Below are 25,504 nucleotides of genomic sequence, written 5' to 3' on the forward strand. Positions count from 1 at the left end.
AAAGTCAAATATAAATTAAATCATAGTATTCAATAGACATACAGATCAGATCACCAAGGATCAAACCCGAAAGCTCATTACAGTTTCATGTGAAGATTCATTAGAATTTAAATACTCATCGGTCCAAAATAATAAGATACCCCCGCGTGTTAATAATTTAGTAGGGACTTATATATAGTCTTTATGTAAAGTTGTTCTTTGATTATTTAACATATTTGATTAAATTATTATTTAATGATTCTGAACTAATAATATTATATGAAAATAATTTTACATGAATTTTTATCTAATAATTTACTAAAATTTGGTGGATTCAATTCAAATGTAAATAGATCTAATTTAATTTTATAGAATAATTAAAGAATGACAAACACTTATCCATTAAAAAAATGACAACTGACAAGTACTTATAAAGGTTACCATAATTATGTTGTTTAAGTGTCATGGGATTTTTAATAAATACCACTCCTCAAGTCCTCATATTCATCAATCATCATTTGATATATTTTCATGTGACCTAATTAATATTTATTTCTAAATTCAAATACATATTAGATTTTTCGTTGAGCTGCCGTGGAGAGTTATATTATTGGCCATCGAAAATTTACGAAAAAATATCACATCTAACTCAATTCAAATCCTTTAATAAGACATTAAATTTAGGTGAAAACTCAGGTGCAGTCGACTTTACGTCAAGTTAATAGTTGAAAGCGGTTAGATGATTTGACTAATTTGACTAAATTTTCATCTAACGGCTCTTAACCATCAACTTCATGTAAAGTTGACTGCACATGAATTTTCACCTTAAATTTATGAATCTTTCATTTCTTTTTAATGTGAGACCATCTTTGGCAATTGTTATTCAATGGATTTTTTTACCCTTTTTTTCCTTGGTTAATAAAATAATTAAATTTCTTGCAAGCTCAGGATTCATCTAATTCCAAAAAGATTGATATGTATAATATAGTTTGATAAGAGGAGGAGGCACCATGCGAGTTGTTAGGCAAATAACTCGGGGCGCGAGAATCCACTATCTCCTACAACAATATGATGGCCACTGCTGGTAACTGGTAACATACATGTCAATCTCGTAATCATATCATATATTGCATGATGAAAAAAAATTTACCAAGTGTATAGGTCGAGATATGAATAGGAATAATGCAACTTTCTTTGATACGTTAGAATCATTGCTCAAAACATGTTAGTACAACAGTGAACCAGTTCCAATAATGTGACATCTTATTTGCCACATGTTCCGTCCAACGTATGAATAATAATGATGAGTCTCACCAAACTATTTTCGTAAATTGAGGGCAAACTACTCCATTTGGTTCAGGCAATTTTGCCTCCTTCTATCTTCTTTTTAAAAGGTTCTTCATTTGCTGAGGGGGGGAAATCGTAAAATTCACCTACAATTATGTGTCATGCTAAAATTCATTCAACATCTATGTATGTGTACACATCAATCCTAATTTGAATGAAAAGTAAATTTGTTGTGAATGTGATATGAATATTAAATCAATCCTCTAGTCCTCTAGATATGTATAAATGGTATCATTTCTTTCTTTTTTTTTTTTTTTGTCTTTTTTTCCAAGACAAAATGGCTTCTTTTCATATACAATTTAGACCAAATGCTAATACGTTATGGAAAAAAAAAAATAAAAAGTATAATACTCTTTTGTATAATACAGTAGAAATTCTTATTTAATTTTTTTTATCATCACAATATTATATTATAAAAAATTTGGTCAATTAGAATAATTAATTGTCTTTATAAATCTAAATGATCTATCTAAACAGAGAAAGTATATGGTCAAAATTAAACCTATCCATATAGTAAATAGCAGAACACTCTTGACTTAATAAAGAATATTTGAATAACCGTCTAAATTCATCCATGAAATCCTTCACTCATTTGTATTTCACTTTTTCCTACCAAAGATACATTCAAAAATTCCATACCACCAATCTAATATATTTTGGTTTTTGTGAAAATCTAAGAAAGTTTTTTTTTTTTTTTTTTTTTTTTTTTTTGGACGTGGCACTTAACAAAGGCTTAAGACTGCATTTATTTACAGACACTAAAACAGAACACTAAAATATTGTGTTTAAAAATATTAAATTAGTGTATTTTGTGTCTTTTACGACAAAAAAGACAAAATATTAACAAAAAGTATAACTTATTTTTTATTATTTTTATTAATTTTTTATAATTATATTTTTTCAATTTTTTTAAATAAAAAAATAAGAATAAATTATATTTTCATAATTTGTTTTATTTTATCATCAAATAAAATATAAGAATACTAAATTTTGTGTTTTTGTTCTTTTTTTTTTTTGGGTTGGTAATCGGGGCCGAAGCCCAAAAAAAAAGAAAAAACTATCCACAAGGTACTATATGCGTCTTTGTTCTTTATACTAAACTTTGGACTCACACTGCGCTGACCAAAAATTCATTTGGCCCAATTCTATGTGGACCGGAAATGAGGCCCAAAATGATATCATCAATTCAATATAGCATCATACAGACACAGGAGACACGGCCAAAAAAAAAAAAACATAGGAGAAACTTTATGACAAAAAAAAAAAGAAAGAAAGGAGAAACTCTGATTACTAATTAGCATGTTAATATTCATAAAACAAAAAGGAATCACAAGATGAAGGTCCGCAACTAATAATAGCAAGTACAAAACATTTAAATGGTTTAAGATACCAACTAGTCCCTAACATATAAAACTTTAGTCCATACATATCATAATTAAAGTTTATGATATAGTAATAATATTGTTATTTTGGTATTATAAGTGATATCACTTTCCTTGTTGAGAGGTAGAAATAGTAGCAACAACGTTGTGGTAATAGTTCCAGGAAGGGCTTGTTTTAGTGATAGGTTGTTGACCAAATGGGTGTTCTTCAACATACTTGTTCATACTTTCAGCATTCGCCAATCCATCCAGATATTTTCGCACATCACCTTTATCACCTAAAACATTAATTGCACACACAAGCTTTAAAAAACATAAAATGAAAAAGTAAAAAATTATCATCTCCATTTAATTAACCATTATAATTATCCTAATAAATATAAATAGGGTAAAGTATACTTTTTGTCCCTGAAGTTTGACAAAAGTTTTAAAAATACCCCTAAGTTTTATTTTGTTTCAATTTTGTTCCAAAAGTTTTCGATTTGCATCAAATATATCCCTGACAGCTAATTTTTCAAAAAATTTAAGGTTAATTCAACAACAATATCATAAGAACAACCCTCAACATAAGCAAATCAAGCATAATTTTCATGTATTATTGTTAGATTAGCCTTAAATTTTTTGAAAATTTAGCCGTTTAGGGTATATTTGATGCAAATCGAAAACTTTTGGAACAAAATTGAAACAAAATAAAACTTAGGGGTATTTTTGAAATTTTTGCCAAACTTCAGGGACAAAAAATATACTTTACCCTAATTAAATATCGGAAATATTTGGTAACCAAAGAAAATCAGTCAAAAACAGCCATAACTTACCTTATTTAACATTTATTAATTTTTGCACCATACCTAGTGAATTGTCACTCCGATTCTGAAAGCTGAATGTATGCGGAAAGACCGAGTTCTGTGGCTGAAATAATGTCACAAACATATTCATAACCGAGTTAGAAAATGAAATTCTATTTGTAACATAGAAAGAAAGAAAGGAGTTATTAAATTACAGCATTAAGTAATGCTTTGTATGGAGAATCATCCAACAACAATGTATTTGATTCATTATAATATCCTTTCTCCCATGGAAGACTTGGATCATGCTTCTCCCAAATTTTCCTCAGGTCCTTAAAAACCACTGGCTTGTGCTTGTTTTCAAGTGTCTTGAAAGTTGTTTTAGTACAATGAGAAGCATCCTGCCCAAGTTTATATTTTGTAGAATGAGATGAAAATAAACCATTAATACTTGAGGTGATTTCTTCAAGTTTTAAAATTAATATACAATCCCCAATTATGTAACCAATGGCATGTATCATAAAATAATATTTGAACAAGTGCAATAGTAGTAATGTATATCACAAGAATATATAAGGCATAAAATACAATAAAAATCCATAATAATGATTATGTTAATGAATAATCCTTAAAATTGACACAAGTAGCAAAATGCAAGTTTTAATTTAAAATTTAATTTTGGCTTAAGCTTTTGATAATCAACACACTTATAATGCTTCTTTTAGAGTTAACCTATTGTTGATATTGTATAACAAATAACAATAAAAAAAATGATGAAATTGACCATTACTCTAGTTCTAGTAGGCTCTACTTGTTAGGAATACACTATATATTGAGATATTGAGAATGAAGAACAAAAGAAAATTAACAGAGCATGATCATAATAATGCTTACCCAACAAAAGAGCAACTTGTGTTTCATACTTCCCATCACGTAATCGATGACCATATCTGTATTTTCCCTACAAAAGTCGTAATAGCCACATAAGTTAACATTACATTACTTAACAAGTTCGTTACAAATTAAAAAATTCCAAGAGAAGAACAAAATACTAAATATAGAAAAAACACACCTGAGAAGCAGCGAATAATAAATGAAAATTGAATGTTACTAATAATAATAATAAATTAAAAAATAAACATATGGGTAACGACGGATACTTAGTTCTTGAAGACCAGACAGCCACTTCAAATTTATCGAAGCAAAAGTTCAGAAACTCCAAATAAAAGGGCCTCTTGAATACTGAAAATGAAATTTAATTATTAGAAAGTAAGGAATAGATATCGTAATTAACATTATTAACTACTACCAAGATTATTAAGCTTTCCCATTTAGTAAAAACTAAAATGTGTGTAAACAATTATACATGATTTATTAAAAATACACGTAGAATAATAATAATAACTCAATAATCATAAGCATATGCTTATGCATGTATCTTTAATTTATATATTATTATTACTTGCTCGCCGTGCTATGATTGTATCAGGTTTGAAACCCTCTGGAGGAGGAGACACTATGTCAGCAAGGAGGCCATTGATGTCAAGAACAAGAAGCTTTTTCTTCAAGCATCTAATAACATAAGTATTATTCTCAACACCTTTCATTGATATCTTAGAAACTACTTTGTTACTTTGGTTTTCATCAGACTCCATGTTATTGTTACTTTGTTCTTGTCTATGATATATATTAAAGAGAGAAAACGTTAACATATATATATATAGAGAGAGATCGAGTGCTTTGGGATTTTTCAACTTAGGGTGGTTCGTTTTATTAATTATTAAATAATAATTTACTGGGAAGTTGGAATGTACTTTCAATGGTTAGAGAAGCGCAAAAGTTTTTCATTATTAATTACTTTACCACCTTTTTCATTATAGAAAAATTTATTCCTACGTCATTATGTATTTAGTTAATTATTAAATATTATTATTTTTAGTGATATGACAATGTATAATTTAGTGTTATGTAAAATTTATTAAAATGTAATTTATCTACATTAATAATTTAAAATTTTATTAACAAGTGTTTTATGTGTATTTTAAATATATTAAAATTAAAAAGTTTACGTATAAAAAATATAAATAAGATAATATAACATTTTTAAATTTACTAGACATTAAAGTTTTGGAAAAATTAAAAAAAAATCACTTTTATATGTTGAACCAACGTCTTTAAGACATTTTTTATTAACTAAATCTATAATTTGAACAAGTTTCTTATAAGATTTATCAATTAAAAGAAATTATAAAAAAAATATTTAAATTTAATATATTTATTATATATTTATTTAAGTAAAAAAAATTACTATTAATAACCTTAACATATATTCTTAGCACATTAACTAAATTTAAAATTTATTAATCTTTTTTTATGATAAATTGAATAATCCTAAATTCTTGGTATTACATTACGAAATCACTCGCACTACACATTCACACTATACGCTCACACATTCAACACTAAAGGATTTCTATTCACTATTTAGTTTTCGTCAAATTTTAAATTCAAATACAATATATTAAGAGACACATGATTTATTACTTTGACTAAAGTCTCAAGCTCTCAGCTGCGATTTATTAATTCTAAAACCATAATAAATTAAGGGTGTTTGAATAGGTCTATAAATAATTTTTTTTAACTGTTAACTTATAAAAAATTATAACATTAATATTTAATGTAACTTTTAAAATTAAATTATAAATTTATAAAAAATTATTTAAGCACTTATAAAAAAATAATTTTTTTTATAATAAAAAAATTTATTATTTTTTTTAAATATAAATATTTTTATGATTAAAAAATTAAATATAAAATAATTATATTTATTATTTAAGTCTATTTTTAAAAAAATTAATTAAACTATTTATTCAAACTGACTTCGAATAAAGAGTTGTTAGATAAAGCTCTAATAAATATCCTTAGCTAGAATATATATATTATATTTTTGGTCTTGATCTTTAGCTAGAATTTAATTTTGCTCTTGGAAACAGAAACAGTTTTCTTGGGACCGATGAAAACTGAAACGTCTGCCCAAATTTTTGTTTTCTTGTTGGGAACCGTTAGTCCGGTCCCTTCAACTAGAACTCCCTTCAGCCCAATAAAGGAGAAGATGCATCCGTAGTGGGCCTACCTCACTAACACAATACTCCTGCCAGAAGCCCAATGGGCTACCTCAAAGGGCATTTTTTTCGGTTTTTTTGACAGGTCCTTTTTTTCCAAATAGTCTGAAAAGCCAGACCAAAAAGTATCTCCCAAAATTTGCAGCCCAAAAAAATATAGTAAAAAAATAAAAATATAAGACATTACTTTTACTGTTTTTCATAAAATGTTAAACTCGGATAAATATATCGGCATTTTTTATGAGTTATATAAAAATGAAACAATAATGTAACATTTTTGTAGGAAATATCAGTAAATATTAAAAAAAAACATTTATTTTTATTTTATTTTTATAAAAGAAAAAAAAAACAACAAAAAGACTTTTCTTGCTTAATATTTAAGTTAGCAGTGTTACCCACTTTGATGCAAGAGCTGTCAAAGATTTTATGTTTGTATCGTGCATGGTGGATTTAGGAAGAGGCCCTTCAATTCTTCATGTCCATGTATTACCCACCATTGTACGGAAGAATATAATATTACTTTAATATGATGGTAAGTTTTAACATTCATGCTTCTTATCTGACTCCTACAGCCCCACTTAATACTCTACTAACCTAATTCATTCATGTCCCAATAATCATTGTGGTTCTCTCAAGTAAAGTCTTAATATATTGATTCAACAACTTGAATAATATCACCTGAAGAAGTTTCTCTGCTGTGCACAATTTTGTTTATGTCAAAAGGATTATGTTGTTATTTTCCAATAATCTTGTTCGAGTTGAATAATATGTTACTTAGAAAGTAAGAATTTTAATATATAATACTTATTACATATCTATGACTTAGCTTAATTATATATGGTATATAATTTGTGTACTTTATTTGATAATATATGGTATATTATTCATATTACTAGTATTAGTAATACACATGATGATAAATTTGTATTCTAGCTAGCTTTAACTTGTACAGGTAAAAATTAAATGATGTATGTGACGTGAACATAAAAAGAATACTTAAGAGAGATAGAGTCGTGAAGCAGTTATATATATATCCTTAAAAAGAAATTGTCGTGCAAGAAGGGTGATAAAACATAGAAGATTGAAATTTTTAGCTTTGCCTCTTCTATATATTAACCGTCTTTTGAATGATGACATGATGAAACTGTAGCCAACAGGCCAAGTAGAAGGTGAAATTAAATTCTTTATAAATTGAGCATTTCTTAAATAAACTTGTTATTTATATTCACGCACGTGCGATGACATGAAATCAAGGCATCATGTACTAAAAATTTAAACCAAGTCATTCAATTGTATATTGTCATTTTAGAAACATAATTAATTTTTTAAATTTAAAAGTTATATAAACACATTAATTTATTAAATAATAATATAAAATTTTTTATACTATTATATATATAGAGATAGGTGAATTCTAGTATGACTATACTACTATAGTGATTACGATGTTACTAAAATTAAAGTTATATATTTTTTTTATATGTTTATTTGTAACATTTTTTTTAGATAACACTTTTTAAAATATCATAACTACCATAAAATAATCACCAAAAATATTTTTAATATGAAAATAGAGATGGTGTTTTGGTTGAATATTAATATTTGAAGTGTATTATAGTATTATAGAAATTATTCAACACGTCTCTTGCGTATTGGACAGGATGTTACCACGTGTTCAACACACCTTTCCGTATTAACTTTCCACCCACAAAATTTACATATCTATAATTATACCAAATAATTTTATTTCCAACAAAAATATCAATATTTTTTTCATATATGAAAAAAAAATTCAGCCACATAATCATATATTCTTCTCATCTTTATGGCAAAAGCTTGAAAAAGTTGAAGCTTGAGCACACATTTAGTTATTAGGGATGAAACTTTATTAAATTAGAGGATTGCAGTGGCCATCGATCCACTACTTGGAAACAATAATATTGATGATGAGAAAACTGATGATAGGTGTATATATATTTATATATGATGCCTACCTCATGTATCACCAAAATGGCAGTATGCCACATATCTACATACTGTGTTGCACACACCTAACTTTCGATGGACCGACACATCAAAGTCCGTGAAAGGAGTTTGGAGTTTGGACCACATAAATCAAATAATATAACACACACACCACTTCATTCCCATCCTTCTATGCTAAACCTAGCTACCTATATTTAATCTTTCTTATATATATCTTCGCTTTTATTGTTTTATTTTCAACTTAATTAACATTCAGTTTCGTTCAGTGAGTTTTCTAATTGAACTACGGGGATGTGTTCTAGTCACTTGAAAACAACTTGAATTTTTGTGTAGCATAAGAACGGGCTAATAACAATTTCAATTTAGCTTTGATATTATATTAAAAATTAAATAGAGTTAACTTATCTTTTAAAATAAGATATTTAATTTTAAAGATTATATTATATCATGCTTATAAAAATGATCATATTTTTTATTTTAGACAACGTAAGATTTAACCGGTTTCTAAGATAAATTTTTAAGAGTTAGTAATTTTTAGTATTTTTTGTTATCATTTAATTAGTATAAATATTAAATTGTTTTTAATAAATAAATTTTATTAATTTATGTGTACAAATTCTAAAAAATATAGAATAATCGTATTTTTTTATTTTAGGCAACATGAGATTTAACTGGTCATTTGAGATAAATTTTTAAGGGAAAAGTATGAGGAGCCAATGGAATACTTGTACAATATGTACAATGGAGGTTTATGGAGTATTAGAGATATAATCATTAATGTTACTTTTTTCCATCAGCTGAAGCTTTTGGAATGAGTGGTATCATGATATGGTGTTAAAACGTTAGATCCGAAAGGTCAAGAATTCGATCTTTGGTGAATCCCAAAATTAATTTAATCTTTTAGAAAGATGTTTATTATCCTAGCTAGTACTCGGATGGTTATTCTATATAGTATGAGGGATGTTCATTTTGTAACTCAATAACCCATTGTACACATTGTACAAATAGTCCATTGTCTTCCTAGCGGGATCTATTTTTAAGAGTTAGTAATTTTTAGTATTTTTGGTCATCATTTAATTAGTATAAATATTAAATTATCTTTAATAAATAAATTTTATTAATTCATGTATACAAATTTTAAAAAATATAAGTATAAACTGTATTAATTCATATGTATATTCTAGTAAATATATGTACATACTATATATTTCTTGTGTGTAAATTTTTTATAAATATGGATATAAATTAGTAAAAAACGATAATATTTGCTGGTTACGTAATATTACTCAATGTTTAATTAATTAAATTGTAGTTCGAGAAACAGAATACAATTTTATCAAAGTTAAGAAGACTCATAAAAGTTATGATACAGAGAGGTTTAGTATGACACCATCAATAGTCTCAAAATCGATCATGTATACATTATCACCAGGTTACAGAAAGCCCTACTATTTGACCAGATCTATAAAGTTAATTGGTGATGAAAAAAGTTGAATGAATGAATTAGTCTATGATCAAATTAAGTGTAGCTAGCTAGTTACTTTGCAGAATGATCACTTGGATCATGTGCATTTAATGCACGCCATGATTGTGGATTCACATGCTTAAGCTGATACATTATTTGTTCATCCTATTGAAGGTATGTTAGATATAATGCTTTTGGTTAATGGCCCTCCTCTTGCATCCATCTCCTGAAAAGTTACAACAAGGAAGAGTGGTCCTAGTTATAGTTAGAGGAATTAAAGTGTGGTCCTCATCAATTAAGTAAAATCTGACAAAATAGACTTTGATCGTGGATTATTATTATTGCATTTTTGAAACAATATTATTGTTTTGCATCTAATCATGTTTTTGGATACCCTCTTTTAACAATTTGTTTTGTTCTCACTTTGTGAATCCCATTCTGTTACTTTCACAGCTTATTTATTAACACAATCAATTTTTGGAAAACTAGTATTTTCTTGAAACGAGAAGGGATTTGGTTATAACAAAAGCAAGTTATCCATTCTCTTACAACTCTATCTAATCACTCTATTATGAAATATTTATTTGGATGGCTAGGAATACATTATATTTTTAATTGTTATAAGGACAAAAATATTCTTAATGTTTATTTGGTATTAGTCCCTTTATATATATACTATAGTGTTTTTTGGGTATAATAAAAGTTATATATATGTACCTAACCATTAACAATATATGATTTTACACTACTGTACAAGAAAAACAAGTTTGCTGGCAAAATTTAATGTGTATGTCTAGATTAAAGAACAGATATTGTAGGTGGCTTTATGGGATTTTGTTGGGGGTTCTAAGACATACATATTAAAGCTTATACAGTTGGAAAATTGTATGGTCCGGCCTTAATTATTAAGATGCTGGTCACATGAATATATATTCATTAAGTTTTGTATATTATTTCAGATATGGAAAGAAAGTCAACCAATTTATGAAGCGTACCTGAAAACTTTTAAGGCTTATCTGTCTGTGGTTAAGCTATAGCTTAGTATGTGCGAGACTTTGATTTAGTTTGTTGCATACTTTACATTATGATGTTGAAGGGATTGAAACAGTTATTAACCGGTTTAATTAAATATCTTAATATTACTGTTGCATTGTACTTTTGCTTATTAATTGACTATCATGTATAGATACTGACAATATAGAACATGATACGATATGAAATACACAAATATACAAATTTAAAATTTTTATAAGATACAAAAATATGACATATATATAAAATATAAAATATTTTTTAAATAAATTGTAATGATATTTTTGTATTTTTATTGATATTAAAATATAAATTATTTTTTAATTATATAAAGTATTTAAAATATTTTTGGTTTTAACAATCAATAATATATACTATTTCTAAATTCATTTTAAGAATACATATTAAGAATAAGGTTGAATACGCTGATAAGTGATAGTATTTAGGTGTGTCCAAATGTGTTTAAAGAATAATTTTTTATAAAGATACGATTGATTATAAAAAATGTGTATCGACGAGTATGAATAAATGTCTATCCAAAATGTATTCGATACGCGGACACAATAAATAAAAAAATGTCTCTACTTCGTAATTAGTTACTTTTAAGAATGAATAATAATCAGATACTTAATCATTTAAGCATATAGAAATGTGATATTTAAAGGGATGTTTAATTAACATTTAACCTAATCAAAAGAAAGTTTAAATAGTAAAATTTTGAATCACTTCAAAATATAAGGATAATATATGATAAAAAGTGAACTACTAACTCGATCCTTATCTATTTCGCAAAATGACAACGCAACTCCTCAAGAAAATAGTGATCACTACTAGAAAATTAGTTATTACAGACGGATATTTCTGACAGATTTTATCCCACGGAAATACAGATGGAATTTCAGAGGAATTTTTTTGTCAGAAAACAAAAAAAATGAATTAGCATAAATTACAGACAGAAAACAAAATCCGTCGATAATTCTGTCGGTAAAATTAATTTTTTTTCGTGGAAAATAATTACAGACGAAAAATCCGTCTATAATTCAATAGACAAAACGCTGCGTTTTATTAAATTATTACAGACAGAAAATTCATCTGTAACTTAAAATTTTCCGTCGAAAATATTGAGTTAATCCTAATTTTATCCCTACCCTCTCGATCCATTCACACTCCACACAAATCAAATGAGTCTCTCCGTCACCGAGTTGCTTCTTCTCTCCGTCGCACCAGCTTCTTCCGCCGTTGTCACCGCCGCTTGCGTCGCACCAGCTTCTTCCGCCGCTGTCGCCGCCGCTCGCGTCGCAGGATCTCTCTCTGTCATCCCTTGCGTCGCACGGGCTTCTCCACCGCCGCTCTGGTCGCGTCTGCAGCGATTCGTGAAACTCATCTCAACTCGGTGGAAATTCGGTGGTTATTGTTGAATGCCGAAGCTTGAAGCGAAGCTCGGAATGATAGTTGACTCCGTTGGTAACTTCTTCTCCGGCAAAGACCAGCTTCTCCACTAACTGAATCAAATCGAATCAAACACTTTATATATAGGGTTACATAGATCTTCATTCTTTTGATCTATTCGCACTCCACTAACCAGTTAGCTTTAACTCCATCCTTTGTTTCTCTCGCTAATTTTTCATTCCAAACGCATTATTGTGCAGTGTCTTGCTCTGGTCTCTAAATTCGGTTTGAAACAGTGCCGATTAGTGGTTAACTGCACAGGAGGCTCTGGAACTTCTGATCGAGCTTGCCGGTACAGAGCCGAGGTTCCTCCAGGGCAGCTGGTGGATGTTGTTGGAGCCATGCTTCAGATTGCCGAGGCAGAGTCGCTGGAGGAAGGGACGCGGCATTTGGCGATCGAGTTTGTGATTACTCTGGCCGAGGCGAGGGAGAGGGCACCTGGGATGATGAGGAAGCTGCCTCAGTTTATCAGCAGGATGTTCGCCATTCTGATGAAGATGCTGTTGGATATTGAGGATGATCCTGCTTGGCACAGTGTTGAGACAGAGGACGAAGATGCCGGCGAAACAAGTAACTACAGTGCTGAGACAGAGAACTGCACGCCTGATATTTTAACACCCTACTTGGATGGTGATGAGTTTGGAAAACTCCAAATTAAATTGATGATGATCAAACATTATTAAAATAATTAATTACAAAATTATTAATTTGATCTTCAATTCACATTTGTTAATTAATAATTTTGTTTGTGCAGATTTGTATTGGGCACAAAAGCAATCAAAGCCCAAATCGTGTTAAAATAATATATTCAGCCTTGTGCAATATGTTATATAATATATGGCTGAATTGTTATATTTGTTGGGCCAGTAAAACCATTTTGAAGCCCAACAAAGATGGTTGGCCCGAAATTAAAAAGGAATTGGGTCAAGGTTTAAGCTACCCATTTAAAATGATAAAATCCATTTCTTCAAATATTTTGCTGCATGCTTCCAACGGATCTCATTTTCATCATATGGTGGATTTTAAACTTATTCAATTATCATTAAATGCCTTGGTAAATGGAAAGAGAAAATCTGATTTGATGGCATTTATTGAGTTATGCACGTTACAAGGCAAAGGCATGGGAAGTGGGATTAATTGATTTTAATTGATTATAATTTATATCACACATTACTTTCATTGCTTTTCTTTTTTCTACTCTCTCTTCTCTCTCTTTGCATTCGGTCACCTCACTGTTAGAGAAGAAGATGGTAGAAGCAAGTAATCTGAAGAAGGAAGCAGAGGCTAGGTATGGGTAATGTAAACCTAACTCATTTTCATTTTCTTCTTTAATTACATTGCAAGTTTTTCTCAGTCCTCTATCCTCTCTCTTTCGGTCTTGTCTAGCAGGAAAGGAGGGGTGAAGCAAGCTATCAGTAAAAATCACAGAGAATCTAGTTGCAAGGAAGAGGCCATTGTGATTATGGCATCAAGAAAAAAGAAAATCTGAAGTATGGAGTGGCTGAGATCTTTGTAACAAAAGGTAAGGTGTGGTGAAGAAGTCTCAAGCCTTCCATAACCAAAAATGGAAGAGATCCATTCGGTCAGAGGAAGAAGATCCTTGGAGGCATGGCTCGTCTCTACCTTTGCTCAACCACTACAGGAGGTAGCTACTGTAGCTACGTGGAGGATGAGGCAGAGGATAAGAGCAGGAGGAGCTGTCATCATCAAGAACTCATCAAGGGCTAGGAATCCTTCTTGGAGTGAAAGTCAAGATGGAAGGCCCGGATTGATGAAGATTGGTGACAAGGAAAGACACAGAGGTAATTGCATGTTGGGTTTTACATTCGGTTTTCTCTCCTCTCTCTCTGGCCGAACCAGTTTTGGTTTGAAGAAGAAGAAGTTTAGCTTGGTTCAACAGTTTCAACCGTGGAGGCTTCCCCTTCTATAAATAAGGGAGAACAGCCAGGGCTTGAAGCAAGGAGCGAGAGTGCAAGGCATAGAGTTCTCATAGCTACCTAAGCTAACAGAAGTTCTTCTCCTTCAATGTTCTTCATTTTGTAATTTTTCTGTTTAATTTTGTCTGTCTTGAGTCTCATGAAAAAAGGCAAACTGTGAGGTTTGTATGAAAAATCCATAGAGCAAAAAAAGACAGAGTGCACAAAATTAAAAGAAAAGCCATAGATGTCCTTAGAGGTCTTTTGTACATCTGTGTTGTGTTTTATGATTCTGTGGGAATCCCCTTGCAAGTTAGATTAGCACTTAGCAGTTGAAAGCTTGGCAGTGACCAAGTCAAGTTCAGGATTGGGGATTAGATTCTGGACTTGTCCCGGATAGGAAGAGTAGTTCCTAGGGAGAATTGGTGTATGTAATCATGATGATTATAGTGAAATTCCATCATTGTTGTGATGGAGACTAGATGTAGGCTGCATTGCACTTAGCAGCTGAACCAGGATACATCTTAGTGTGATTTTCTCTCTCTTCTACTCCATTTCTGTTTTCTGCTGCGTAGGAGACAAAACTGAAAAATATCTCTTGGCTGGTTACGAGACAAAAAGAAAAAGTCTCTTGACTAGGCACGAGACAAAAATAAGAAATATCTCCTCAAGTGTTCTGAAAGGACAGCAAGTGTTATCAAGCAAAAATGGGCTAAGATTCAACCCCCTCTTCTCTTAGCCATTGATAAACCATCAGATGGAATTGTTAGCAAGTTGCTTGTAATTCTTCAGGTATGTTTATTCATTTCGAATGCTCATTACAGTTTCATTACAGTTTCATTTGACTGGTGAATCAGATGCATTGATAATTTTACTTAGGCAAGATAAATCCAACTAAGTTTTGTTTATTCATTATACTATTATAGTATGGAGACCATCACTCTTGGAGACAAAAGAATTGATATCAAAACTAGTGTTCTGGAAGAAAAGGCCACAGCCTGTAACATGCTTTGCTGTTATGCTGATGAGTTGAAGGAAGGATTCTTTCCATGGATTGATCAGGTTAGACTGGGAACACTATAAAAGTTAATAACACCTTTACATATTGCACTTTGTTTATAGAAACATCTTTTTCTGAGTATTAAATTGCATGTGGGACATGTTGCAGGAACTTTAGTTCCACTTCTTAAATTTTACTTCCATGAGGAGGTTAGAAAAGCAGCCATTTCAGGTATAAGAATGATTTTTCCTTTGCATCTTTTTTTGTTAACAATTTTCCTCTGCTCATTAAGTTGCTTTATGCCATTATCCCAACTGTTTTTAATGGTTATGATTTCTTATATCATTTTAGCAATGTCGGAGCTATTACGTTCTGCAAAGTTGGCTATTGAAGGGCAATCTCAAGGTCGGGATGCATCCTATTTGAAATTTTTGAGTGACAGTATCATCCCCAGCTCTGGTGGACGCTTTACATAAGGTATTCCGTGTACAAGTTTATCTGTTCTTAGATGCATCTATATGGAATTCATTAGGTTTTTATAGCATGAGTAAGTTGTTATTATGATCTGAATCCTTAGGGGGTTGTTGATCAGTCTCGAAATATCATATAAGCTGAGGTGTTCCTTTGTGAGTGCAGTATGGACTTTTTTGTTAGTTTAGGAGACCTAGTCTAGGCATGAATTTGATAACCAAGCTTAATATAAGGTTATATTGGGTAGACTTTGCCTGGCCAATAAAAGGTGATTTGATTGAGGCCAAAGTTGTCCATGATCAACTTTGTTCCATGGTTGAAAGGTAAGGAACTCAAATTTTCCCTTTTAGTTTCCTAATGCAGTCCCACATTTACTCTTTTTTAGTTTCAGTTTTTGCTGAGGTTAGTTTTTATCAAGCATTTGCTGCTTTGATGTGCCAATGCATATTTGATTTGATTTAATTTGATTTTCTATTTAGTGTTGCCTATTTTATGTGATGTAGGTTTTGTGTGCTGGAAAAGACCTCGCAACGGAACAAACTGCTGGCCGCATGATTAATCTTCTTAGACAGCTTCAGCAAACTTTACCGCCTGCAACTCTTGCTTCTACTTGGTCATCTCTGTAGCCACAACAACAGCTTGCATTGCAATCCATCCTTTCTTCATAGTTTCCATGGTTTTGCTTCCTTGAAGTCTATCCTTTCTTGATAGCGTCACATCTGAGTTCCACTGCATTAGAGCTCAAGCTTCAGGTGATTCAGATAGAACTGTTAGATATATAATTTTGCTATACATGTTTGGTTTGTGTTGATGATCACTAATATGAATGTTAATATTTATACTCTATACAAGGTTCAACAAAAATTGAGGGGATTCCTGAGAAAACAGATTCCAAGGATGATAACTTAGTATTTGTTGCTGGTGCTACTGGTAGAGTTGGTTCAAGAACTATTAGGTACATTTGTAAGTACTCTTTAATTCACTTGTTCTTTAAGAAGAAACTTCCTTTCTTTAAAATGCTGACTAGTGATAGTTTCATTTCAGAGAGCTTATAAAACTTGGATTTAAAGTAAGAGCTAGAGTGAGGAGTGCTGAGAGAGCTGGTCTACTAATCAAGGTACAGGTTTTATCTTATGAACAAGATTTGGTATCCATTAGTGCTTGACATGAAAAGGATGTGCATTAAGATATAGAACATATGCAGAGTGTTGAGCAAATGAAGCTTGATGATGGAACAAGTGGAGGGAGTCAAGGTAAGACAAGAAAGTTTATGGATTTCATGATTTGTGTAGGTTTGGCAATAAAGAAAATGCTGATGTATTGAATAACAAGACAATGTTTTTGGTTTTTAGCCCAGCTGTAGAGAAGCTTGAAATTGTGGAATGTGATTTGGAAAAACCAGATCAAATTGGACCAGCACTGGGGAATGCATCAACAGTTATATGTTCTATTGGTGCTAGTGAGAAGGAAGTTTTTGACATCACTGGCCCTTGTAGAATCGATTATCGCGCCACCAAAAGCCTTATTGATGCTGGTAAGACAAGATTCTTCACTCTTATGTTAAGATCTTGTTAAGTCCTAATCTTAAAACACAAAACTGTCATAACAATTTGTTCCTTGTTATTTGGTTAAGACTAATGTCTTAATATGATGAAAACTCAAAATGGTTTTGTTTTTTCTATGATGCAGCAACTGTTGCCAAAGTAATCACTTCATACTGGTTACTTCATTGAGAACAAACAAATTTAGTTTACCTGCAACTATTCTCAAGTGAGCATTAATGAAATTCTTTCTGATATTATCATATTTTAACAAGAAGTTCAACTGATTGCTGAATTTCCGATCTTAAAGTCTGTTTTTAAGTATCAACTTCATATTGAAAATAGTACTGCATGTGATTTTTCACTTTTAAGATTATGATGGTAGTTATGCCATAAAGCAGGATCCTAACTGTCTAAAACTATTTACATTGTTCTTCAGATAGTGAGACCTAGAGGTATGGAGCGGCCGACGGATTCTTACAAGGAAACTTATAACCTAACACTATCAACAGAAGACACTTTATTTGGGGGTCAAGTATCAAACCTTCAGGTGCTTAACATGTAAACTTTTGTGCTAATTTCCAATTTTGTAAAACTAGTCCTATGAATGACAGAGCAAAAGTAACAAGTTCTGTTTTATGGTAGGTGGCAGAACTTATGGCAGTCATGGCCAAGAACCCTGATCTTGCATATTGTAAAATAGTGGAGGTAGTAGAAGAGACAACTGCGCCGCTGAATCCCACAGAAGAGCTTCTTGCAAAGATATCATCTCAAAGACCTTATATTTCTTCACCAAAGGTATGTCCTTTCTTACATTACAAGTTATGACAAAGAAAAAAATTACCCCACTGCTATAACTATACTAAGATATAATTTATGATTCATTGTTTATTGATGTTTAAACTATGATTTTCTATTGATGTTTAAACTGCTTTGGATTGCAATCCTTTAGAATTTGTGCAAGATATTATATTGATGTTTAAACTATGATTTTCTGTTATATTAGGAGTCCAAGTGAAGTCAAGTAGTTCTAGTGCAGTTCCACTATCACCGCCACCGTCGCCATCCTCAATCTCTTCGGATGAGGACTATGATGATGATGATGAGGATGAAGATGACACTGAAGACTATAGCTGATAGTTTTAGTATGGTTGAACAATATACTAGGAATTATAGTTGACGATCAATACACTTTGTTTATGTTTTGAATTATATTAACTTGCTTGTTTATAATACTTGTCTTTTAGTTTGATAATACGATGAATTTGTTTATTTTTTGAAATATTATAAATATTCGAATACAAATTAGATAAAAATTTGTATTAAATTTATATTTATTTTGTATGAAAATAAGTTTATTTTGTAATTGGAAAAATCTAAAAAAAAATTCTATTTTACCTTACTGACGGATTTACAGACAGATTTTCTGTCTGTAATCAGAGTGTGAGATGATTTCCCAAAGTTCAAATTACAGACAGAAAATTTGTCGAAAAATTCGTCTGTAATTACAGACGGAAAATTCGTCTAAAAATCCGTATGTAATTACAGACAGAAAATCCGTCGGAAAGTTTGTCGTTTTCGAAAAATGGATGGAGAATTTATAGAAGAAAAATCCGCCGATAACTGGTAAAAATTCGTCGGTAAATAATTTTCGACGGAACTTTTACAGAAGGACAAAATCCGTCGGTAATTTTTTCGGTAACCAAAAATCTGTTTGTAATAAAGACTAAATCTATTTATAAATCTATCTATATTAATCCATTTTCTAATTGTGTAATCCACTTCTGTCCTTATCCCATACTTTAGTAACACAACGCGATCCCTGTTTGTATATGCACCATGTATAAAACAATTCATTACTTATTTAAAAATTATTTCCCCCAAATAATATCATTATTCGAAACCTACTAAGATGCTTCTTCTTGAGCCCAAACACATTTTTAATCTTTGTTCTCTCGTTCTCAGGGTAAGATTGGGACCCAACGGACCGGTTTAACAAAGAAGAAAATGATTAAGCAAGACTTTTGTACGCTAAATATTATAAGAGGAATAAACATTGAAAATTAATTTTTAATTAATTACTATTAATTAAATTTTTTAAAATAAAAATTCTTATCTTTTAAACAAATTTAGAGTTTAAAATACTCACCAGAAATTTAGAGTTTAAAAATAAGAATTTAAAATTTAAAATTAAAATAAAATATAAATTTTTAAAAGTTGACTAATATTTAATGCTTCATTAAATTATTATAAAAAATATGAAGTTTTTTTATTTTATAAATTATAATAATCATTTGAAGTTTAATTAATATGGGTTATCTTTTTAAGTAATAGTTAAAAATTTGAATTCCACGTAATAATTCATTAATAAATAGTAGATTAATTTTTAACTTATCTAACACAAAGATATCATGAGAAATAAAAATAATAATAATAATCTAAATCCTATATGTATAGCTGTTAAAATTAGACCAAATCATTTGGTTCGATTGAAAAAATATTGAACTGGACTCTAAAACGATCAAAATCAAACAAAATCGATCAAAATCAGTAATTTGACCGGTTCTATATTATGCATATATGCATCAATAACTTTATTTAAAAGTGAAAAATAATAATAAGAAAAAGTGTAGAGAGCTATAAATATAAGAATACATTTCATACCTAGTACACGTATGTATTTGAAAAACGTAGGATCTAAGATTGTTTTCTTCAGTTAAGTTTGGCAACTAGCTGCCGTATATACAGAACCACAAAATCACTTTCTCTCTCTCTCTCTCTGTTGCTGACAACTACTTAGCTTCATCTGAAACTTCCTTCCTTCCTTCACTCACAACAAGGCGCATACCTTTCCTTCCCTCTCTTATTATTATACTCTCTCTTCTCTTCTCTTCTCTTCTTCCCTCTTTGCATGCGCCACCACCAAAATGGGGAACCTTTGTGCTCTCCTCAAACAAAAACCTTTACCATCCACAAACAACTCCAAGAAGCTTCGTTCTTCAAACGCTGCTGCTTCAAGCAACCGCTGGTCAAGGACGCGTTCCTCCCGCAAAGACAAGTTTGATGATGCTTCCATTCGAGAACAAGCCATAGCTGCTGCAATACTGTTCAAGCAGCACCAGCAGCAGCTACAAAATGGTGCTGCCGCTTTTGATCGTTCTACCTCTCTAAGGTACCCCAATGGCTCTTCAAAGAAGAATGCTTTACCTAGAAGCTCTAGTTCCAGAGCCAGGTCCCTCACTGACCCTTTGCTTCAGCCTCACCAGCTTGTTAATCAGGTTTGTTCATACAAAACCAGAGGGGAAAGAAAAGGTTTTTTTTTTTTTTTGTGGTTTTGAAGGATTGAAACTTGATCATGGTATTGAAACAACTGCTTGATTTAATTGTTTGCTATTTTCATATAAGCTGATTTGGTAAAGTTGCATAATTTAGTGATTTAGCCAGTTTTGGATTAGGTGTAATGGACTAATGGGGTCTCTCTCTTTTTTTGTAATTATTATTTTAGCTTCCTTGTTGATCGGTTATTTTAATTAAAAAAACTGGTTTGATTTTCTGGGCTTCTGATTTCTGTTATTTATAATGAATAGTGATCATATTTTCTATCATGGCCTTAAAATAATGAAGAGGGAAATGATGCGTTTGGGGAATGGAATAAGATATTGAGATGAAACAATTATGTGGTGATTGGTTTCTGTGATGATCAGTTTTTCTTGGACTGACACAAGAACAGTGGTTTGGGAAAGAAAAGAAAATCACTTGTGTTTGATATGTATGCATCCTCTTCTCCTAGTTCAAGACGTAATTTTTAAGGAACGTGTAAGAGAATTTTTCTTGGCGGCTTGTCCTACGTGTGTTCAAAACTTCAAATATGTTGTGTTTCATTCATTGAATTGAGGATGTGAGGTTTGACCTTTCAAGTGTTTTCTACTGCAAGTTGTGTATAGCTTTGAAGGTAACCTTGTTTTGGCTCTTTCTTATGACAAAACAGAGATATTATGGTGACAAAGACATGGTTTCTAAAATAATAATTGACATTCAGAATCTAAGTATTGAGGATGCAATGACTGTATAGTGTCATTTTCAAACAAAAAAATGTATTAAGAATTTCTAGCTTCCTTGATTCGGATTCTGTTGAATGTGTTTATTCACTTATTTATTTTTTATCTATTGCAGAAATTGGTGTACTGCTATTAGAGCAAACTATGATTATTTAGTTCTCATTTTTCGAACTCAAATAATAGGAGTTATTCTTTTCTTATCAATTTGACAGGGTATAAAGGTTGATGATCTCGAGACGAATCATTTTGTTCTTGTTCATGGAGGTGGTTTTGGTGCCTGGTGTTGGTACAAAACTATAGCACTTCTAGAAGAAGCTGGTTATAAAGTATCCGCCATAGATTTAACCGGTTCTGGAGTTCATTCATTTGACACAAACAACATAAAGAGCCTCTCACAATATGTGAAGCCACTTACTGACTTTGTTGAAAAACTTCCTGAAGGAGAAAAGGTGCTTATTTCATTACATGCTCATTTTATAAATGATGGACTGTTCTATGTTAATTTGTATCTTTTTTGGCTGTGTTTGAGAGTTTCCGATTCTTAAAACAGGTAATCTTGGTTGGACATGATTTTGGCGGGGCATGTATATCGTATGCGATGGAGCTGTTTCCTCATAAGGTTTCCAAGGCTGTGTTTATTGCTGCGGCAATGCTAACAAGTGGACAAAGTACTCTGGATATCATTTCTCAAAAGGTTTTCCATTCTTGCTACCATTACATCTTATTTTTCACCTGTTCTTTGGTTGGATTTGTGGGCATAATATGCTTCAATTGCATGCTAAACTGATGAACTTGCTGTCTTTTGATGAAGAATGTTTATATCTTACAAGGAACTAGTGAATTTGAGAACAGAGAATTAACATGTCCTTTTATTGATGATTTTCCTTCTGGCTATCTGTTGCAGGAAGGTTCAGATGATCTTATGCAACAAGCACAAATTTTTCTGTATGCAAATGGGAATGATCATCCTCCCACTGCTTTCGATCTTGACAAGTCGTTGTTGAGGGATTTGTTATTCAATCAAAGTCCTGCCAAAGTAAGTTTCAATGTTACTCGAAAATGTTTCTTCTACTGTTATATATATATATATATATGAATGAGAGGACTCTTTTCTTTTTGTTTCTGTAAGAATGACAGATATATCGAACCAAGAAAGTTTTTCTAAAGTGATAGTTATAGAGGGAGCAATCGGTTAATCAGATGCGAGTTGGAATTGACCATCTTTTCTCTTTTTCTCTCTTAATGCAGGATGTTGCATTAGCATCTGTTTCGATGAGGCCAACTCCATTTGCACCGGTTTTAGAGAAACTTTCCCTTTCCGACCTCAAATATGGTATCGTAAGGCGATTCTACATAGAAACTCTTGAAGACAATGCCATAACCATCACTCTCCAGGAAGCCATGATAAATGCAAGCCCTCCTGAAAAGGTTTTTCGTTTGAAAGGTGCGGATCATTCTCCCTTTTTCTCGAAGCCTCAAGCCCTGCACAAGTTACTTGTAGAAATCTCAAAGATCCTTTGATGATAACATTCATCTACATAAGTTGTTTGTGAAGCCAACTCCATACCAAAAGCTCCAATAACATCATATAGGAATGTGTTATTGTGTGCAAGTTACAGGTTTCATTCTTCTTTTCCATTGTTTTTTTATTTAATTCTTTTTGAGTTAAAAACCTGTAACTTGTAAAAGATAGTACTTGCAACATAAAATCCATGGTATATTGCTGAGTATTACTAGTGAAAAAAAAAAGTGTTAAGATTTGCTGAGGAGAAGATCTCTTAATTGGGATATTCTTGCATAGACACAGGTTTACCACATTATTTCTAGGTGCATTCATAATAAAAGTAGGTCTCACTAACTTTATTTAAATATAATTACGATTCAGGATTCTATCACAACTTTTTATTTGATTGTGTCAAAGATGACATGTTAGACTTGTGTCTACAGAAGAATTGTTTCGATCAGAATTAGTCATAACAATAATGATGGAGATACTTAAAATACAAGGTGAAAACTTAGGTGAAGTTGACTTCACGTGAAGTTAATATTTGAGAGCCATTAGATGAAAATTTAGTCAAATCAGTCAAATCATCTAACGACTCTCAGGTATCAACTTTACGTGAAGTCGACTGCACCTGAGTTTTTACCAAAATACAAAATTAAAATCCAAAATCTACTTCTCCATAGCATGGGATCATGCCTATGCACATTGCAAAGGAGGAAAAGTCTTTGCATGAATTGTGTTCTACATTCTTTTTTTGATGGTCTAACATGGCTGGCATGTGTTATGTTCTACTTTCTCTCCCTCTTTCTCTTCCTTTTCCTACATACTTTTCCCAACATTTTAATATTTTTCCACTCTAATTATAATAGATGGAAACTGTTAGCAAAATGAATAAAGAAATTCGTTGTGCTTTACAAATGTTCAATGAAAGTTAAGATGTTTTAACTACTTAATTAATCTCTTGATTTTGTTGATATCTCGTGTGAGAACACGTTTGATATGTTGTTGACCTTTTGAGATACCATTGGAATGGAGAAAGAAACTCAGATTAATATAATATAAACCTTTTTGAGGTATCAAATATTGAATTTTTCATTAAAAAAAATTAACAATGCTTTATAAGATTATTAAAAAGTATTCATCAAATTAACTAATATGATGAGTCTACTATAATATTCTCTAACGCCGAGATTTTTCTTCTCACGTTTAAGCATCATTCATGAACATACAATTTGTAAAGTCCATATGGTTTTTCATTGAATTTGACTTCTAATATACGATGAATGAGAAAGTGAAATAGTAGTATTTCTTTTAATAAAATGAAAGTTGTCAATGACCTCTCTTTGAATTTCTTTTGCGCCTGGAACACTCCCTCTAATTAATTAATCAATTACATATTTGACATTGCTGTTGTGGATAAAAAAAATACAAAATAGTATTTGTACACTGAAATTATTTACTATGTATTTGTGTATAAATAAATATTTGTGTAGTTTAATTTATTTTTAATGTATCTTTTATATTCTAATATATATTCTATCTTGGTAACTGATTTTAATATACACTCAATATGATTGGGAAAAAAAAATTAGAATCTAAATATGGTGAAAACTCAGATGTAGTCAACTCGTGAAGTTGATAGTTGAAAGCCGTTAAATGATTTGACTAAATTTTCATTTAATAGCTCTCAATTATCAACTTTACATAAAGTTGACTGCACCTGAGTTTCTACTTTAAACATAGTGCGTTCGTGGAATTAAATATTGAACGTGAGATTATATTGGTATAGTAGTAGCTGTGGGTGGTGACATTCAATTCATACGCAAATTTGAGGAAAAAAAATTGAATACAACACCTCCTACCAACTGAATTGGGAGAAACCAATTTTGTTTTTTGTATCTTCAAAAGTCCCAAATGCAAAGACTACTTTGAATGAATATTTGTACCATCTATATTTTTTGGATTTACCGAGTATACTTCTGTTTTGTTAAAAGTTTGGGTATTGGACATTTTATCAAAGTTTGAACCATAAGGATGCGATTATTAACCTTTTTTGGTACGGTATTTTCTAGTCTAATGGATTAAAAAGACTAATTCATCGCAGAACTGAGCTCTATTTAAAAGTCTGTCGCTAATCAATAAATTGCTATATGCATAAGGCAAAAAATTATTCACTTTTTTTTTTCGTTTAAAAGAAAATTATTCACTTTTTTTTTTTGGACGTGGAAAATTATTCACTTTACTAACTGTATCAATTATCCTTTTTTTTTTGGTCAATTGTATCAATTATCCTTAAAATGAGTAGGATACTTTTTTGGTTGGGTTGATATGTAATTTTCTTGGTCCAATTTTCTTTTTCAGTATCCATGTGGGCTCATCTTTTGTCATGTAAGTCTTGGGTCTGGCCTTTTTTGGTAAAACAGTCATTTTCTTTTTCCTGTATATATCCAAAAATGATAAAGCACAA

The 25,504-nt window shown here is 30.9% G+C and overlaps 2 protein-coding genes across 2 annotated transcripts; one reads left to right on the top strand and one right to left on the bottom strand.

Moving 5' to 3' along the window:
- Window positions 1-2,813: 2,813 nt before the first annotated feature.
- LOC107637337 (putative FCP1 homology domain-containing protein C1271.03c) lies at window positions 2,814-12,259 on the bottom strand. The gene is made up of 8 exons (XM_088485097.1): window positions 12,247-12,259; window positions 12,148-12,190; window positions 4,956-5,065; window positions 4,654-4,735; window positions 4,388-4,454; window positions 3,709-3,894; window positions 3,557-3,617; window positions 2,814-2,986 (listed from the first exon to the last, which is right to left on the bottom strand). The coding sequence occupies exons 1-8, from the start codon at window positions 12,257-12,259 to the stop codon at window positions 2,814-2,816; spliced, it is 735 nt and encodes a 244-aa protein (XP_088341223.1).
- A 7,885-nt stretch (window positions 12,260-20,144) lies between these two features.
- LOC107635430 (putative methylesterase 11, chloroplastic) lies at window positions 20,145-23,402 on the top strand. Its single transcript, XM_016338906.3, has 5 exons — window positions 20,145-20,753; window positions 21,746-21,982; window positions 22,084-22,227; window positions 22,438-22,569; window positions 22,782-23,402. Exons 1-5 carry the CDS (start codon window positions 20,403-20,405, stop codon window positions 23,052-23,054), a joined length of 1,137 nt encoding a protein of 378 aa, XP_016194392.1. The 5' UTR covers window positions 20,145-20,402; the 3' UTR covers window positions 23,055-23,402.
- Window positions 23,403-25,504: the final 2,102 nt, after the last annotated feature.

This window comes from Arachis ipaensis, chromosome B4, assembly GCF_059453495.1.
Source record: "Arachis ipaensis isolate K30076 ecotype BB chromosome B4, ASM5945349v1, whole genome shotgun sequence".
In the NCBI taxonomy this organism is placed as follows: Eukaryota; Viridiplantae; Streptophyta; class Magnoliopsida; order Fabales; family Fabaceae; genus Arachis; species Arachis ipaensis.